Source organism: Lathamus discolor, chromosome 18, assembly GCF_037157495.1.
Source record: "Lathamus discolor isolate bLatDis1 chromosome 18, bLatDis1.hap1, whole genome shotgun sequence".
NCBI lineage: Eukaryota > Metazoa > Chordata > Aves > Psittaciformes > Psittacidae > Lathamus > Lathamus discolor.
The window spans coordinates 3,045,032-3,063,490 of NC_088901.1; the positions used below are offsets into that span (position 1 = coordinate 3,045,032).

At 48.0% G+C, this 18,459-nt stretch overlaps 1 protein-coding gene across 1 annotated transcript in view; it reads left to right on the forward strand.

Annotated features, from left to right (window-relative positions):
* EPB41 (erythrocyte membrane protein band 4.1) overlaps positions 1-18,459 on the forward strand; it is an 81,227-nt gene that overhangs the window by 48,573 nt on the left and 14,195 nt on the right. Inside the window, exons 11-17 of the mRNA XM_065697875.1 lie at positions 20-192; positions 5,376-5,587; positions 7,326-7,382; positions 7,506-7,547; positions 8,427-8,489; positions 11,186-11,365; positions 13,293-13,328. Coding sequence (XP_065553947.1) covers positions 20-192; positions 5,376-5,587; positions 7,326-7,382; positions 7,506-7,547; positions 8,427-8,489; positions 11,186-11,365; positions 13,293-13,328 — 763 coding nt within the window. The remainder of the gene's footprint in view (positions 1-19; positions 193-5,375; positions 5,588-7,325; positions 7,383-7,505; positions 7,548-8,426; positions 8,490-11,185; positions 11,366-13,292; positions 13,329-18,459) is intronic.

The window sequence follows — 18,459 nt, forward strand, 5'->3', positions numbered from 1 at the left end:
CCGTGTGCTTGGTTTCCAGGCTGACTTCCACCGAGGCCATCCCAAAGAGCAGGTTCCTGGCGCTGGGCTCCAAGTTCCGCTACAGCGGGCGGACGCAGGCGCAGACGAGGCAGGCGAGTGCCCTCATCGACCGCCCTGCGCCCCAGTTCGAGCGCACGGCAAGTAAGCGAGCATCCAGGAGCCTGGATGGAGGTGAGTGTGGTGCTCTTCCCCCTCCATGCCTGCATTCAGCAGGATGCTGACATAATCCTTCAATACCACCTCAATTCCCTGCTTTAAAAAAACCCCAACCCATAGCTCCTCGCTTTACTACGAGACCTGGATGTAAAACGCAAGCTGCTAGTAGTACCAGTGAGAACTGACTGACAAAAAGGATGTAGGAGGGTGCTGAAGGCTCATGGCAAAGTTCTGCATGTAAAGATATTTCCTCATTCCATCTCAAGGCATTTTCCTTTTAGCGAATCAGGAATTGATCTGTTCTGGGGTTTGTTGAGCTGTTGAAATTACATAGTTTTTCTTGCCAGAACTGTTTGAAACTTTTTCACTGTTTTCAGCTCATGCTGAAGCTTGTGGCCTCTCAGTCAAGTGGGCTTATCCCTGATGTTTTTAAAAGAGCCAGATAGCAGCAGGCCAGTGGAGGTCATCTGGATTGTGAGGTGCTCGTAAAATCAGGATCCAGGGAAAGGGGAGCATCCCTTTGCCCGAGGAGCACCTGACAGAGCAGGAGCAGCGTTGCTTTGCGCCCTGCAGTCATGCTGCAGCCTGGGAGGGAGCAGGGTTGCCCCAGCTTCCTGTGGCCAGCAGCAGCCAGGCTGCCCCTGCTCCTGACATGGGTTTACAGGGCTCAGTGACATCCGAGCCTGGGCTTCATGCTTTGGAGCTGGGAGGGGAAGGGCTGCTTGGCTTGAGCTCTGTACCTCAGCAAAGCAAGATGCCAACTCATTGTAATCCGAGTGTGTGAGGTTACCCAGGCATGATGCACAGGGGCAAAAGGACCAGCAGTGTTGTTGCCCCTTGGCCATGCCCTGTAGACATGTATAACCCCAGATGTATAGAGGAATCCATGCTGCAATCCCACACCTGAATGCCAGAGCTTGGAAAAGAGCAGCTTTTGTGAATGTCACGCTTGTGTCCCCATTGAAGTCTGCAGCCTGTTTGCACCTGCTGTGTGGGCAGTCCTTAACATGTGCCCCATTTCTTCAGCTAAACGTGCGACTCAAAAAGTTGAGTTCAGAGCCATAGAGGAAGAGAAGCAGGAGGAGGTGGTGGTGGTTGAGGTTCCTGAACCAAAACCCGTGGATCAGATCCGAGAGAAGCCAGGTATAGCTGTGGTGGTGGTGGCTACAACTTTCTGCAGCACCTTTCCTGTCCTTTATATGCTTGGTCCTGACAACTCAAAGTGTCACCAAATCTGGTGGCTTTCTTTTCTCATTCCTTTGCAAGAAGAGTTTTGCAGTCAGAGGACAGAGAGCCCAGCAGAGCCCAGGCTCTGGAGACTCATTCAGTCTCTGCCTTGCACCTCATTAGACTGTAATTCCAGGGGGAGATGGGGAAAAGTTGAGGCCATGCTGGCCCTTGAGGACTGTCTCCTTGTTAAGGTTGGGTGGTTTTGTAAATGTGGATTAGCAAACGTGAAAGTTTGATCTTGAAGCTTCTTGTGAAACTTCTGAAATCCTTCATCCCGGGACCAGCTTGCCATTTTCCAATGGGTTTTCTTTGGGCTTTGAGAAATGCCACCCATTTTGCTACCTGGAGCTTATATTTCTCTTAAGATAAGTAATACTGATACATATTAATGCCCTGAAGAGGCATGTAGGTACAACAGAATATTTGACTACTAATAAGTGTATCACAGCAGCGGCATTGTCAAATACTTGCAGTCTTCATCACTTACATAGCAAAAGCCTGTGGTGCATGGGGGCTGGAGATAATTCTGCACATGGGAAGGTGGCTCTGTGTTCCTAACATTTAGATTTGAAGTACATTTAGTTGAAGCTGCTAGGTTTTATATAGGTTTTTATCTAGAGGAGCCTGGATGTTAGAGTCCAGACAAAGGCTTTGGAGATGCTGTGAGGGCTGGAGCAGCTCTGCTCTGGAGCCAGGCTGAGAGAGCTGGGCTGGGGCAGCCTGGAGAAGAGAAGGCTCCTGAAGGGGAGACCTGAGAGCAGCTCCAGTGCCTAAAGGGGCTGCAGGGAACCTGGAGAGGGGCTTTGGACAAGGGCCTGTAGGGACAGGCCAAGGGGAATGGCTTTAACCTGCCCGAGGGGAGACTGAGCTGAGCTCTTAGGCAGAAGCTCTTCCCTGTGAGGGTGCTGAGGCGCTGGCACAGGGTGCCCAGAGAAGCTGTGGCTGCCCCATCCCTGGCAGTGCTCAAGGCCAGGTTGGACACAGGGGCTTGGAGCAAGCTGCTCCAGTGGAAGGGGTCCCTGCCCGTGGCAGGGGTTGGAGCTGGATGAGCTTTAAGGTCCCTTCTAACATAAACCATGCTGTGATTGTATGATTCTATATTACCAGCCAGCACCTGCACCTCCCCACTGCAGCACTCTGCAGGCAGAGCACAACACTCCAGAGCCATCAGGTGTCCCCCCATATCCCTGCCTGGGCAAGGAGCCTGCAAAGCTTACAACAAAGTGTTGTTCATTTCCCCAGTCATTCTGCATCCTGGGCCTGTGTCTGGCAGCACTACAAGGATTGATAGCAATGGTGTGATGGAAAATAATTACCAAGCTGCCTGGTTTAGAAACGTCCTTGCTGTTCTCTGCCACTGCCTTGGAGTGGGATCTCCTCTTGCTCTTTCCTCTGCTGTGGTGCCTGTCGTGTGTCTGTGCAGTCGTCCAGCCGCTCCGTTAACACATGCAAACCTCTTTCTAGCCAAATATGCACTTGAAACTTTCCAAATGAAGCCCATTGCAGAGGAGGAGGAGAAGGAGGACAAGGTAGTGGTGGTTAAGGTTCCTGTGTCCGAGCCAAAGTCACCAGAGCCATTGCGGACGTGGTCAGGTACAGCCACAGTGGCATTCGGCATCAGGGTGCTGCCCGTGCTGTGACCCGCTGGGTTGATGTGGTGCAGTGCTGTAGGATGGAGGTTACCTTGTTTGTGGTGGTGTTCATTGCCATTAAAATCACACCCAGCTTTGCAAGCGTGCTGTAATACATGAGTGCTGCTTTATCGGCGTGTGTCTGAGGTGCTGTGCCGTGGCTTGGCTGTGTGCCTGTGTGCTGAGTTGAGTGTGCAGTGGCCTCTTAACATTCCTCTATCGCTGTCCCTTCTGGAAAGGTGCATTCCTCTGAGTTCTAGGAACATGCAGTGCCTGAACATCAGGTTGTGTGCGCCAGGATGCTGGAGGTCACCTACACTCTGCTCTATTTATTTGCTAGGGAACCTGATTCTTCCCTGCCCAGGGCGGGATTTCCGAGCAGCTTTACTGCTGCAGACAGATACACCCTCATCATAATTAAACACAGAGTTGATTGCAGAGTTCATTGCAGGAGGAGGAGACTGAAGCCATGGAGGAACTAACTGGGAACTTTACCTCTTCATTTGATCATGAAAACCACAAAACCAGCCCCTGTGCTTCCCCTCTAGGGTATTCGTGGAACGGGCTGCAGCAGAGTGGACATCAGCCTGTGCCAGACCTGAGCACATCCAGGCTTCTCCTGCTGCAGCTGCCCCTGCCTTGCATTCACCTCCAGCACTTTTTCTTCCTCTTAACACTTCTGTTCCCAGTAGGGACCATTTCCTTGGCCAGGACGATGATGGTTGGTATTTTATATCTCGTAGTTTGGAGTGGTGTGTTTAAATTGTCATGTGTCAAAATAGCCAAAGGTGGTTAATCATGAAAATGTGACTACAGTAACACAGTTCTGAACAGCACACAACTCATCACTGGATGGCAAAGGAAAAGCTTGGTACTTGTGGGTGTCTTTCCTGTGTGTCTTGATGCTTCTGAGCACTGAGAGAAGCAGGAGAGGTGGCTGTGTGGATTTATTGGTGGCAGCATTGCCTTTGCTGCTTCATCTTTGAGGTGGCTTTTTAACACATCCGTAACTCTTTTAGCCAAACGTGCTCTTGGCATTGTTGAGATAAGCCCAATTGAAGAGGAGGAAGAAGAAAAAATGCTGGTGATGAGAGAACTAGAACTGGTCCCAAAGGAGTCAGGTACCACCGTGATGGCTTTGCACACCCAGCATCCTCATTGTCCCTGCTGTCCCTGCCACCTCACCAACCTTCCATACAACCTCCCCAGCGGCTGTCACCGCTTCTGTGGCATAAATACACCAGGACACAGCACCCAGTGTCCTTCTGAAAGGATAACACCATGTCTGGCTCACAGAAATGAACTGCTGTGCTGAAGAGCAGGGGAGATAATGGAGATGGCAGCAGTGGTTTGGGTTTTCTTTTCCCAACCCAAACCACTTTGTAATTCTATGAATGAATTCACGTAACTAAGGTGTATTTTTAGTGGAATGGCCATGAAAGCCAACATCAGGAGAACTCAATAGGCTCATTGCATCTATAGGTATGCACAGTGAAGTAGTTGGGGCTTGCTTTGTCACACAGGCTTAAATATTTTGGAGGTGTCAGACTTTTCAGGGGTTGGGAACTGACTGGGAAATCAGGAATGGAAAGAAAGGAGAAGGCAGTTGATTTTGTGTGTACCAAGTGCTTGTATTGAAGACTCTCATCCCCCAGGAAGATGAGTTTTGGCAGCATGCTATTCATTTCTGCACTGTCACTGATCTGGAGATGATGGGTATCTTCTGGCAGTGTTGCTCTGGGCTGCATCAGGAGATACCTATCTCGGACACGCAGCCCCAGCCTGCTTTGAAACCCACCTGGAAGTTGCTGTGAGGTTTTATAGAGCAATCCTTGATTGTTCTTTCCTTTGAATTGCTGAAAAGATGGGGAAGGTGGGGGAAAGCCTGTGTTGCCCTTCCAGAAACCATCCATTCCTGGTTGAGGAGATGCCAATGCTTCAAGAACTCACCACAGCTCAAAGTGGTTCCATTTTAATGGTTGCACTGGGAGTGGATTCTGTGTCAGTGGTGTGTGGAGGACCCAGAAACTGATGGCACAGTGTCACAGATAGATTCACCTTTCTGGTGTGGCTTCTCTGCAGAGTGCAAGCTTGCTTTTTGGAAACCATCTGTTGTGGGATTTGATTTGATTTCAGCCATAAGGAAAATAATCGCAACTTTTCCCATACTAAATGCACAAGCTGCTTTGCTAAACATCTTGATTTCTTTTTCCTTTTTCCTCCTCTTCCTCCCTTTCTTTTTGAACATCAGCACTGTAATTTGGAAAGACTTTGCCTACACTTTGGCACCGTTTCCTGTTGTGAACTTCATCCCTGTCTCTCTCCCCATACGCTCAGCAGCAGCTGTGATAACCCCTGAGAGGAGTCCCCGTCCCACCTCTGCCCCGGCCATCGCTCAGACCCACGCTGCAGAACCAGCCCCAGCGAAGCCCGACGTGAAGGACGTGGCTGCTGCCTATAAAATAGAGAAAGAAGCAGCAAAACCTGACGTGAGACGTGAAGAAATCCCAGCAGAGAAAGCCAAGCCAGAGCCAGCTGATGCATCAAAGGTAGGTCACACCAGTGTGTCCTTGGAAGAGGCTGCATTTGTGCTCAGGTGGAGCATTGGCTCTAAACGCCACCCCAGAGCAGCAGCTCTGTCCATCTTCCCCACCCTACTGGTGAGGGGGTTATCCCTCACCCATGGGGTGGGATTGAGGGGCAGGGATCTGGATCCCAGGGAAATCCCATCCCTGAAGGAGGAGGTCCAGGGCAGCTGGGTTTTGGCGGTTGCAGGCAAACCAAATGCAACTTGCTTTAAGAAAAGCTGGCAAGAATTGCACGCGAGTTCCTGGGACTTGCGTTTAGGGCTCACCCATCGCCAGGCTCTCTCTGATTCCTGGTATGACAGCAGGAGGCAATTCCAGTGAAATGGGTGATATGGATCTGGTCCCAGCCCAGCGCCTGAATGTGAGTGTTTTTCACATTGATAGGCTTTCTCTGGGAGAGCTGTTAGTACCTTCCTGCAAACTGAACTGCAACTTCCCTTGTGAATGGCACTATTGGGGGGGGGGGGTATTGTTTAAAGTACATTTATTTAAACACTGTTTGATCTTTCTACAACTGAGCCCTCTGCTGGGGTTGATCCATGTGTGGTGTTCTCCAAAGTCAAAAGAATATGCACAGTTATTGTCCCTATTACAGTATCCTTGATATTCTGCTAATCTGATTGACTGGAACCTTCCAGTGTTGCAGCAGAGGTGGACGCCTTGAGAAAGAATATTGCCATATGTAGCTGTTCTCAGCACTACTGGAGCCAGTTTGCTATAAGCTATCCCACAGTGGGTCTTGTATCACATATTCCAGGGGAAATCACTGTTGATTAAGGTGATTAATCACTATTCATTAAGGAGATGGAGGTGTAGAAAGGACAGTTGCTTCCAAAAATGTCATGGATCACTGTGTGACCAGTGATTCTTAAATGGAAATGCTGACGGGATCTCCATGCTGGCACAATGAGTGTGCCTCCTGGCACATCCTGCAATGCTGTTCCTACACTGCTGCTCACCTCCCTGTATGAAACAGAGCAAGTCTATTAGATTCATCCCACCTCACTTATTACAGGGATTTTCCCCTAAATACTTAAACATTGGGTTTATTTTTTCTTCAAATAGAGATGTGGGAGGAAATTGTGGATTTGAACGTGCCAAATTTACCCTGGTTCTCAAAGTAGCTGCATCACTTTTAGCACCCACTGTCGTTACTCTGCATTTGCCAGCAGAGGATCTGGCAATCCAGCTTCCCTAAAACACTTCCCTTAAAGTGTTAAGACACTTGGCTCCCTCCTTATGGCCCATAAAAGAGCTGAGTTTTTGACGTTAGGCTTGGTTTTGTCCGTAGTCTTTTCTGACTGACTCTGTGAACATCCTAACCTGTGCATAGCAAATAAGGCTCTGGTCTTGAGAAGCTCTCTGTTGACTTGAGCATGTTGCTTTGGTCTGGATTCCACTGGGAGATCCAGCTGCAAGTGAAATTGGAAAACATTGCCTGGCAAAGCTGTCATGCAAGTGGGAAGCCCTTCTTGGGAAGCACTGGAGAGCACTGGTTTCCAATGCAGACAGGAATTACTGTAGATGTGCTGGTAACTAACAGAGCTGTGGTGTCATTAACTCCTTCTGGAGAGCTGCATGGTGGTTTTTGCATGTTCACCAGTTTCAAAACCAGCTCCATGGGGTTTGAAACTAAAGGGGCTCTTGAAACAACTCGACTAACAAGGAATGTTTTTACCAATTTATTTCTCAAATGTAGGTGAGGAAAACACACACTGAGGTCACAGCACCCACCACGAATGGTGCCCAGCCCCAGGTTTGTGCTCAGAACTCAGTTAGGTTGCTCACATGTTATTTTTAAGGTTTAACAGTGAGGTTCAACAGAGTTAAATGAACCAACAACTCTTTTTTTCTCTTCCTTATCACTGCCCACCAGCAGCAGCCTGCAGAGAAAGAGGAAGAGCTGATAAGGATGAGGAAGGTTAGCAGTTCTACCCTCTCTCCAAACAAATTTGCCATCTCATTCATGCATCCGTAACCTGTTTAAAAAGACAGTGCTCCACTTTCTTCGTGAGCTTTGGGTTGGGGTTTAGTTGTTGTTTTATTAAACTACAACTATCATGGAATCATGGAATGGGTTGGGTTGGAAGGGACCTTAAAGCTCCCCCACTTCCAACCCCCTGCCAGGGGCAGGGACACCCTCCACTAGAGCAGCTTGCTCCAGGCCCCGTCCCACCTGGCCTTGAATCAAACATCTGATTTTAAAAACAATAGCTTTTTGTCCCATTGACAGTCTGATTGCTAAAATGATGCATGTTGAACGTTCAAGAGAATCACTCTTGGGTTGATCGATAAAATTTACCTTCTTTGTAACAAATTCAGGTAGAAACCAAAGAAACTGTAAGTGTGCATTGCAGGAATTGCAATTAAAATGGCTTTTTAAGTAATAGGGGACATGCCCAAGATGGGAAATGTGGTTAAGGTGTAGTTGCTTTACACATTGAGGCCATGTAAAGGTTACACCTCCTACACTGGGGTGCGCATTCAGTGCTCTGAGGGATGTGTGAGGCTCCCCCAGCAAACCTGTGACCTGTCCCTTTGTGCTGAGCACTACAAATGAAGGCAAAAGCCAAGACCCCCCTGGGAGCTGTCTCTTTAACAGACTCATTCCATGTCCCTATTGTCCATGAGCAGGCCCCCCCCCGTTGCTGGTGGAGGTGCCCCCACGCTCAGCGCTGCGCTCCCCACCTTCAGTTCACGTTTTAAGTTGCCGATGTAGCGAGCCCGCCAGAACAACGTTTTAATTTGTTGTGCTTTTTGTTTGTTTGTTTTGTTCCCCCCTTTTCTTTCATTTTCACAGAAGAGATCAAAGAGGCTAGATGGTGAAAACATTTATATCAGGCATAGCAATTTAATGTTGGAGGTTTGTATGAACTTGAAGCTTTTTTCAGTTGCGTTTGCCTAGACCTGCATCTGCGCTGAACCTGTTTCTTCCTCTTCTGCTGCTGCCTTTCTTTTTGCATGCTCTTGCATGAAAAACCTTTTGGGGTTGTTTTGAAAGAGGCTTTTGCATGGTGACAGTAAACCTGCCCGTGTGCAGGCGTTCTGCCTTCTACCTCTTCTGACTTTCATTCTCTCATACTTACCCAAAATATATGATTGGCAGAGCTGCGTGCTCAGGTCTGCTCTTGGACCCTCACAGTGGCATCAGTCCTAGGGTGGGTGGCTCATGGACAAGTTTCTCCTTGCTTGGAATAAATGATTTTCCAGGGGGAAAAGACAATCCGTGAGAATACAAACCTCAGGATAAGCTGGAGGTGAAATTAGCACCTCCGTGGGGTTCAGGCCATCATGATGTTCATGTTGCTTCCGACCGGAGCAAGTCCTCCCTTTGGACATCGCTGATGGCATTGCAACCCTTCTCCCAGCACTTGCCTTGTGGCATCTCGACACTCACTTGGGCCCCATCCTGCATCAGCACCACGTCCCCTTGGAGCTGACACAGGGGCTCAGTGTACCTGTGAGTACCTTGTGAGCAGGCAAGATGCCATTTTATCCCTCCACAGACAGCTCTTCCCTTCGCTTTGGGAGCCCTCATCCATCCTCAGACAGCTTTTCCCTTCTCTTTGGGAGCCTTCACCTTTGGTTTCACCCAAGCACGGTCTCAGAACAGACCAGGCCGATCATATATTTTCTTTTCTTTAATACACCGTGTTATGGGAGATGTTTGTGGCTTCTGATACTCTGTTCCTGTGTTACATGTTTCTACTCCAACTTGCAGCACCAGCAGCTGGTAGGGTTTCCCTGTTGGTATCTCTTGAAAGAAAAGTGTACCAATGCCTTCTCCTAACCGGAATCTGGAAAGTTGTGTAGCTTTTGGGTGGGATTTTTCTTTTTTCTTCTATTTTTTGACTGCTGCAACAGAACTTTTGGCCACGAACGAAGGGGCTGCAGCTCGATGGGCACCGGAACGCTGTGGATACAGTGCCCGTCACTTCCTACCACCCAACTCAAACAGCTCCATCTCCCCAGCCCCAATCAGAGCTTTTTCATTGCTTCCAAACCCCTTTTTCCCAGTTTCCCCCTTTTGTCCCTGCAATACTTGGTGCTGGCATTCAGCCTGTTCCCTCTCCACTGCCCTTCCCATTGGTTCTGTTGCAGGTGCTCCAGCCCTCCCTAGACCCCAGCAGCTCACCCCCCTTATTCCTTATGTTCTTTTTACTCCATGCATGGGGCAGATGAGATGTTTCTCCAGCAGAGATTATGCTCCCAAAGCTGCCACTTGTTGTTATTGAAAGCTCTGTTGTCGATAGCCCATGTTCTTATAGAACTGGAGTGAAAGCGGTTATCGCTTCCTGAGCTTGTTCCTCAAGATGCTTTCAACACCCATTGTGGCTCCATGGAGCTCCTCATGGCTTCAGCTTCTCTGCAAACCCTCCCAGGACCCCCTCTTGTGCAGTGGTGGATGGCCAAGGTGGCCTTTCTTCTCTAAGGCAGGGATGTAGGGCTCCTGGACTGGGCAGGGCTTTACCCTGGAGTCCTCAGCAGACTCATTTCTGCGTTTTCATTTTTGCTATCCAGCAGGCATTTGCCCTGTGCTTCAAGCCAGGATCGATCCCAAACTGGTTTTTTACCCCTCAGAACCATGCCAGAAAGAGCACATGTCCAAGCTGCAGGTATTTGGTGGAGAAACCCTCCTTGAGGGATGCATTTACTCTCCCATCTTTTAAACTCCATGGGCCGAGTAACAGCTCAAAGCAGAAAAGTAGTGAAATTCCCCAGTGATGCTTTTACTGACCTTAATTTCTCCCTTCCTAAGCTGCTTTTCAGCACTGTCCAGAAAAGTTGTTGTTTGGCTTCTGCCGATTTTCCGCGAAAGCTTCGCTTTCAACAACCTCTGGTTTGCTTGCAAGGCAAAAGCTGGTTTTAAACAGGAGGAAGAGAGCTGACTTGCCCTAAAGTCTGCGCATTAATGCTGTAAACTGGCATCACAGAGCAGAGAGCTGGCTTTTTCCAGGTGAAGCGTTTTAGGAGGAGTTTCTCAATTGATGCAGCATAAAGCAGATTCTCAGATTGATTTGTAAAGGGCCATCATCTCCATGTCAGAAGTTTAAAGCCTCCTGTGGTAGCTTCTGGAGGGATGAGATGAGAGGGGGGTGGAAAGGTAGTGAGGATATTCTGGGTCCAGAGGTAATTCCTGGTAGCATGAAAGAGAAATAGGTCTGAAGGGAATAAAGAAAATTGGGAAAACATTTCCTTTAAACATCAGTTGTGTTTATAGCTGTGAATATTCAGACTAGTAGAGGGAAAAGGAAGCAAGCCCATCCAATTTAAAGGCATTAAATTAAATAACCCAAATATAGTCTTAAACCCAATCCCATATGGGGAAACCCCACGAGGTTACACCTCAGCTGCCATCGGGTTTGGTGGATTGAGTTTATCGCAGTTAATACAAGAGGAAAGAGGAGAGAGGATGCTCCCGTTGTGTGTTTGCAGTGTGAGCACAACTGCTGGAAGTCGGCAGTACCTCTGCTGGGCGCAGCTTTGCTAAGCAGCAGCTTAGGCAAGTGCTGGTGTCACCTCCATGTCTCTTCATCTGTCCTGTCCCCTCACTAATAGGATCTAGATAAGACCCAGGAAGAAATAAAGAAGCATCACGCCAACATCAGTGAGCTGAAGAAGAACTTCATGGAGTCCGTCCCGGAGCCTCGACCGAGTGAATGGGACAAACGTTTGTCCACTCACTCCCCATTCCGAACCCTCAACGTCAACGGGCAGATTCCCACGGGAGCGGACGGAGTGAGTACCTCAGCGGCATGCGGGTCTTGGTGCTCTGCAGTGTTCCAGGGGACAGCTTTGCAGTGGAGGGTTCAGCCTCAGCTCCCCTTAGGTTGTGGTTAGATTGAGTTTTAATGGTTAGTCGTGACTTTCAACATGCCTGATGGTCTCTGGGAGATTTGATGTTTTAGTCTTAGTATCATAAAAATGTGATCTTTTTGGTAGAAAAGAACATAGGAATCCTTCACCTGGTTTTGATCCTGCTTTTCCCACTGTTGCCATCCGTAATGCTAGTGTTGTCCCAGGGCTGTTCTGGGGACTGGCTTATTCCCGGTGCCAGGGAATGCATCTCCCCAAAATGTGGAAAAAACACCCCAAAACTCTAAAAAGAATTATTACTTCAGCCATAATACTGCAGATAACCCAGTGGAGAAGCGCTGGGATGCTATCTCGTTTTCCAAAGTCACTCTATTCTGAAGTTATAATCCAGTATGTCATTGGGTTTAGTCTTGCATTAGGATCTGCAGGTGCTGCTGTGCTGTGGAGGCTCCAAGAAGACTCCTCAGGTGGCTACAGCAGGGCTGTTCATACGTGATGGGAATCTTTCTCCTTGCAGGAGCAGGGCCTGTAGTAGCTGCACACATTCATTTTCTCTGCTCATTCCCTTAAAAAAGGTCATTTTTCAAAGAAACCAAGTTGGAGCAGCATTGCTCTGTGTGCAATTGGTTGCTTGGAGAACAGACAGCTGCTCTGTCTAATATTGGTGCTATAGTTGTGAATGCTCCATCCCTGGCAGTGTTCAAGGCCAGGTTGGACAGAGCTTTGGGTAGCCTGGTTTAGTGTGAGGTGTCCCTGCCCATGGCAGGGGGGTTGGAACTGGATGATCTTAAGGTCCTTTTCAACCCAAACTGTTCTATGATTCTATCTAGCTCAGCTTGTGAGTAAAACTGGAGTCAGTGCACGTGGTAATCGGTCTCTTAAACAGTAAATGTGATTTCTCATTACAACTGAAAACTTGCGTCCTGGCTGTGTGGCAGTTGTGGACTTTGCTGCTTTAAGCCCAGCTTCTCCCAGTCCTGCCCACAGCCCTGCAAATGAGCTGGGGTTTGACCTTCAAACCATTGCGAGGGAGATAGGTTTTGCACAGAAATCATCTTGCAGTGGGTGGAGGTACAAGGTTTTAATAGTCAAGTTTACTCCAGGCTCCTCAAAGCACTGAGAAAAGCCATGATACTTACAAGGCTTTTTTCACCCTGCTAGAAATAAACACCCCCCCCAAATGAACTACTCGGGGTTGATCATTGCCCTTGGAATTACCCAGTTCAGCACATGGATGGGTTTTCCTCTTTGCTTGCTGAGCACCAGGGTCAATTCTGCAGGAACATGGGCAGCAGAGTGCTGCAGAGCTGCCCATGCTGCTGTTGGGTACAGGGATGTGCAGGTGGGACAGAGCAGGGGCTCCCAAGCTCCGCAACTGCACTTCAAGAGTGATGTTCTTGGGTATTCTGAAGAGTTTCTTCCAAGGTGACCACATTGTGAGGTCTTGGGAGCTGCTCTTCACGGTAGCTGGATGGTGTGGGCCTTCCCCGTCTGAGGTCCACAGCAATGCAAGAATTGCTGGCAGCCTTGGATTTGCATTTCTGGAAATACCCTCCTAATCTGATCCCCTCTGAAGTGGGCTTGCTCTGAGGTGGAGGTGGACACATTCTGCTGTGAGCATCCAGAAATGCATCTTCACCAGGCAGCTGCTGGGGTGGGGTTTTTCCTTCACCTGCACATGTTTAAGGATGGGAAATGATGATGCAAAGCAATCCTGTTTCTCCTGGTCATGGTGGTATCTTCCCCCTGCGATAGTGACCAAGGGGTGTTCTGTCAGGGGCTGCTTTTTTGCTGTTCCTAGATGTTTTATGGCACAACAACTGAACCTTAACACGCTTTATGTGTCCAGGTCAAGAAAGTCACTGTCCTATCTTCTGAGAGACAGGTTGGTGGGCTTGAGGTAAAGCTGCTGTTCTGATATGTGCTTCTGAACCAGACTTTTGCTATTGCGATGGCACCAAAGCAAAAACTCAACAGCAGCTGCTGGATAACACTTTCTTTCTTTTGGCTACATGAAGTAGTTTCATAACTCACACCGAGAGGACTTCTGCACTGCTGCAGCTTTTGCAGCTTTCAATTCTGCTTCTTTTGATGCATGGCTGGTTGGAAAAACAGGCTGCATGAAAGATATAACCGTGTACTCGGCGAGCAAAGCAATGATCAAAGTTTAACTGTACCCTGTTCTTTTTATGTTGTCTTTCTTTCTGTTTTTCTTTTGTTTTAATGATCATGTTACTCTTGCATTTTATATTTTCTTTTGCTGCCCAGTCTCCCGGCTACTTTCTCCCTAATACTCATCACTTAGGGGTGTGCAAAGAACCAGTCCCAAAATACCGCCCTGATCAAAGGAGGTTAGCTCAGCTCAGAGAGCTTAGAGCCAAGTTCTTCCTCTCCTAGGTACGCTTGGGTCTGACCAGGTCTGGCAAACTAAAGGGATGGAGAGTTACTGAAAAGCTACATTTCCCACAGTCTTTTCTGTCTTCACTGGAAGCACTGGAGCCCTTGCTTGAGCCTGCGATGATTTACTCAGTCTGGGCTTTTACATTCTTTAGACTCCAGAAACTAAAGTGCAAAAGAGCAAACTGGAAGGAGGTTGCAGGGCTCCCACTGCCATCCTGCAGCTCCGCACTCAGCGTTTCTAAGCTGAGCGGTTTTCCACTTGTTCCAGTAGGGTTTTCAAATGAATTATTTTGATACTCTCACCAGAACTTTGGCAAAGCTTTTTGTACCTGCCCTGCAGTCTGGATGCTCAGTGACACTGAACAAAGGCTGCTTTTTAAGATCCCTGTAGAGTAGGTGGCTGTCAGAGACCACGTTTTGTACTCCACCGCTTCTATTCCTAACGCCTCACATGTTTTTTCTCAGCCATTTCAATTCCAAAACACTTCAGTGGGTTCCAGGCACACTCTTTTCTGGGAGGGCAGGTGTAAATCATGGTCATGATCCAGATGTTTGTGTCAAAACACGCACGATCCTGATGCAGATGTTCATGAGCTCTGCAGAGAGGACTGGGCTTTGTAGCTCTGCGGCTGGTGCAACCCAAGCCACCAGCAGCTCTGCTCTCCTGGGCAGTTAATTTTTACATTGAGAAGGCTGTCCTAATGCTTTGCACACCTCCAAGTATCCTTTTGGGCACTTTCCATCTGTCATTTTTGTTCATCTCTCTCTGTCTCTCTTGATCTTCTACCACGAAAGCAGACACGGGAGCGTCCTCTGTTAGTACAGGATGAAGACAAACTAAAAAAGCAGGAGATACCTACTGAGACAGCCTTTGCCCGGCAAGCAAGTGAAGAAACTCTTCCAAAGGTTTCTATTCCAATCCCTGAAGAGCAGAAAGCACTCAAAAAGTGTCAGCTGTACTCTAGCATTTTTCCTTCTCCACGTATTCCCTTTATGATGTCCTTTCTCCTGGTCATAGCACTGACTGTTTGGTGGCTGCTCTTTCTCTGAGTGGCAACAGGGTCATGTTGAAACCTCAAGACCAAAGCTCCTGAATGTCTTAGCTGTAGCCTCTGCTGCATCTTCCTTGTCCTGGTCTTTGCTCTCTGTAGTTCACTGTCCTGGGAAGGGGACACCCCACAAGCGTTGTGTTAATCCTGCTGTGTGTCGTGTGTAGCTGTGATCTGGGACCTGGCAGGAGTGGTCATGGATTGCCAGGTCCATTGGGAAGTTTCCTGCTCTATAATTGTACAGTGTGCTCCCAGTTGCTATAAGAGGCCAGACGGGGAGTGTAGATACATGCCAGGAGACGTTTGCTGCTTCAGCCCCTGTAGACATCGCGTAGGCATTGCTGAAGACTTGCTTTTAAGGTTTCAATATAAGGTATTCACAAGAAAGATGTTTGATACTGGTCCAAAAGCAGCTTTACAGCAATCTGCTGAATCTAATCCATAACCACTCCTTTTCTAGGCAACTAAGATTGGTTTAAATAAGAAGTGTTGATTCTCAGTGCTGCTGTTAGTGTTAACTTAGGAACAGGCAGCTTCTCATTTTCCTGGTGGGGGAAGCCTTTTGCAAAGCACCACAGCTCTCCCCTATCCATTTATTCTCATTTCCAAGGAAGTACATCATGTTATAGGAAAAAAACATTGCAAAGATGTATTTATTGTAAAGAAATGACTCATTTTTTCTGAACCTGGTCGTCTCGGTGCACTCCAGATGTGTTTTATTTCATTTGTGTGAACTAACTGACGCATGTTTGCTTAGGTCACAGGAGTGGAGTAACCTGCTCTTAGGTACGTCTGCTCTGTTAGCATGACTTTACCACATCAGGACACACTTCTAATGTTACAGCCATGGATTGTTTTGACTTCTCTTAATGGAACAGTTGCATGCTGCTTGTTGTTTATTGCCTACAAATGTAAATGTCTGGATGATGCTTTACCCTGGTTGAGCTGGGCTGAGCAGAACTGCTTTGTGAGCTGGAGGAAAGATGGGACTTTGTGTCTAAAGGGTTTCTCTTCTGTATATAGTAATTATGGGACCGAGCTGAGCCAAGTGCTTCTCCTTTTGTAGTAATCTGCTTTCTCTTGCCTACTCCGGAGGATTGGTGTAGACACAGTTACTTCTGAGAACAGCCACCAGTGCCATCAGTGTTGGCAGCTGCTCCAGCAGCACTGAAGAGAAAGGAGTAGATGTTTACTACAGGGACTAAAATGTGTGAATATATATAAATACGTGTATTTATTACCCTTTCTAGATCTGTATCCATGTGAACAGTGTTATTTAGGAAGCTTGCAGGAAAAAGACATAAGGCAAATACAGCACGTGCTGTCTGATCTGAAGGACCGTGGTGTATCACGGACCACTTGAGCTGCCTCTCTCTTCACTTAGTGTACAGGTGGAGGCTCTCTAAATGCTGTCTCAGAAACTTTAGGTTGCTCGTGAACCCCTTTGTTGTAATCTCACAGGAATCCTCCCGATTCCTCTTGTAACCTGCTCCGATGAGTTCACCAGTTTGTGCCTTTAGGACTTTTGTTTTTTGAGGATGCTGATTTTTCCTTGGAAAGTATTCTTCTCTTTTTAATACACTGCCTTTAATACAGAGTCTTCCTCTTTCAGCAGTAGGAAGTGTAGGAGTCACTGGGTTGTTGCGCAGGCAGTGGATGGATAGTGCTGCATCCTTAGAGTGTGCTTGGACTCTGGCAAGCTCGGTGTGACTGTCTTAAGAAAGGTGGGAGAGGAGAGGAGGGGAAGGATGCTGAGGTGCCAGAAGATGGAGGTTGGAAGAAGCTAAGGGAATGCTTCGGGTTGGAATTCCCTGCCTCATCCTCCTTCCCGAAATTGGAACAGACATGATGAAAACCAGAGAGTATTCCTTTTCCCCAGCCTGGTGTGGAGAGAGAAGGGACAGGAGTTGGTTGGATCTCTCTCTGTCTATTTTCTGTCCATATTTCCTAGAGAAGAGCAGCTTAAACACACTCCTGCTCCCTTTCAAAGCCATTGCTCGGGTTAGCTGCCGTGTGGCTGCTGCGAGCAGTCAGGTCGCTGCATGCTGTCGTTGTGATCCGATGACAAGTACTTTGAAGCCATACCAGTGACTTCTGCAAAGCCATGACTTCTGTAGCTCCACCAGTTCCAAAGGACCTGAAGTCTGAGTATCTTTTCCCAGAGCAATATTTAAACATAATGCTCAGGGTATCTTATCCCAGAGTGGTGGGAGATGCGCTCTGTTGCTTAAACTCAATTCTTCAACTTCTTTATTGAGATGGTCTCTCTTTCTCTTTTTCTGATTTAAATCTTGAGATAAGGCTGGTTTTCATCAGCAAAAAACCTTTGAAACTTTACACTCTGAGAATGCTCAGGAACATTTTTGGGATTTATAGAACACTTACCACTGCAGAGTATAAAGAACCTGAACAAACGCTTTATATTTCTATGGCAGTTTAGAGGCCAGTTATCGACATTCATCTGGGTGGTTGTGATCTCTCCTGACAGAGAGAAGCCCATAGCTTGTCAGGAGCAGAAACCTCATCTGGTTGACACCACAGTGATGTGTCCATTGTGCTCCAGCCCCTTTGCTTGTCACTCCTCTGCTTTCTTTCATTCTGTATCTCATACATGTCAGTGCTGTGCTGGTTCAGTCCTGGTTTCACCCCTTTCCATGGATGCCTGTGCAGGATGCGGTGCTGAAAGAAGGGATTTCGGGATGCCTGTGTTGTGCAGGAGAGGTGATTTGCTCTAGCTTTGTTTAAGGGCAGAGCTCTCAGGGTGTTGGTAAAGGAACCAACACATGTCCTTAGCTCCCTTTTGCCTCAGGAACAAACCTGCTGCAAAACCCCGGCTGCCTGCCCCAACACCATCACTGACCCCAGGCAGTGTTCAGTTGTGCCCAGTGCAGTGCCCATCTGCTGGTGATGCCGAGCTGAATTATCCCTTCCAAGGGAAGCTGGTAGTGTCCACAGCAAGTAACCTCATCCAGGTTGGCATGGGAAATCCTCATTTTCCATGTGACCTGCTGCAGAAAATGGTGTCAGACTTCTCGAGCAGTTCTGATGTTGATTCGATTTCCCCAGTGTTCTGGGGTGTGAACATTCGGCTGCAGCGAGGCTCTTTGGTGCTCGTGTGTGGATCCAGTCAGTGGCTGTCAAGGCTTCATTGTTTTCCATCATAAAGTTGGTGTTGGCTCCGTGCTCACTTTCTGAACCTTCCTACCCTGATATCATCTCATCCCAATGCCAGATAAACCACAGGGTATCTCATGCTTTCATGTTTAGGAAGAGGTACATGTTAGTATTTTGAAGCAGCAAGCATGCCAGAGCCAGTGGCTTGAAACTTGGATTCAGCTCTGAGGCTGAGTTAGGTCTTGTGATGCAGGTGATGATCATTGGTGATACTCAAGGTGTGCATAAACCAACATCCCTCTTTCCTTTGCTGTTATTAAAAGTGAACAGATAAAGGAGGGTATTGGCTGCATCTCCTGCCATGTGCTGCTTTGCCTGGTGGGTCAACAGAAGATGAGCTGAGGACTCTTTATGGGCAGCTCGGGTTGGGGTGTGGAGTTAAGCTAAGACCAG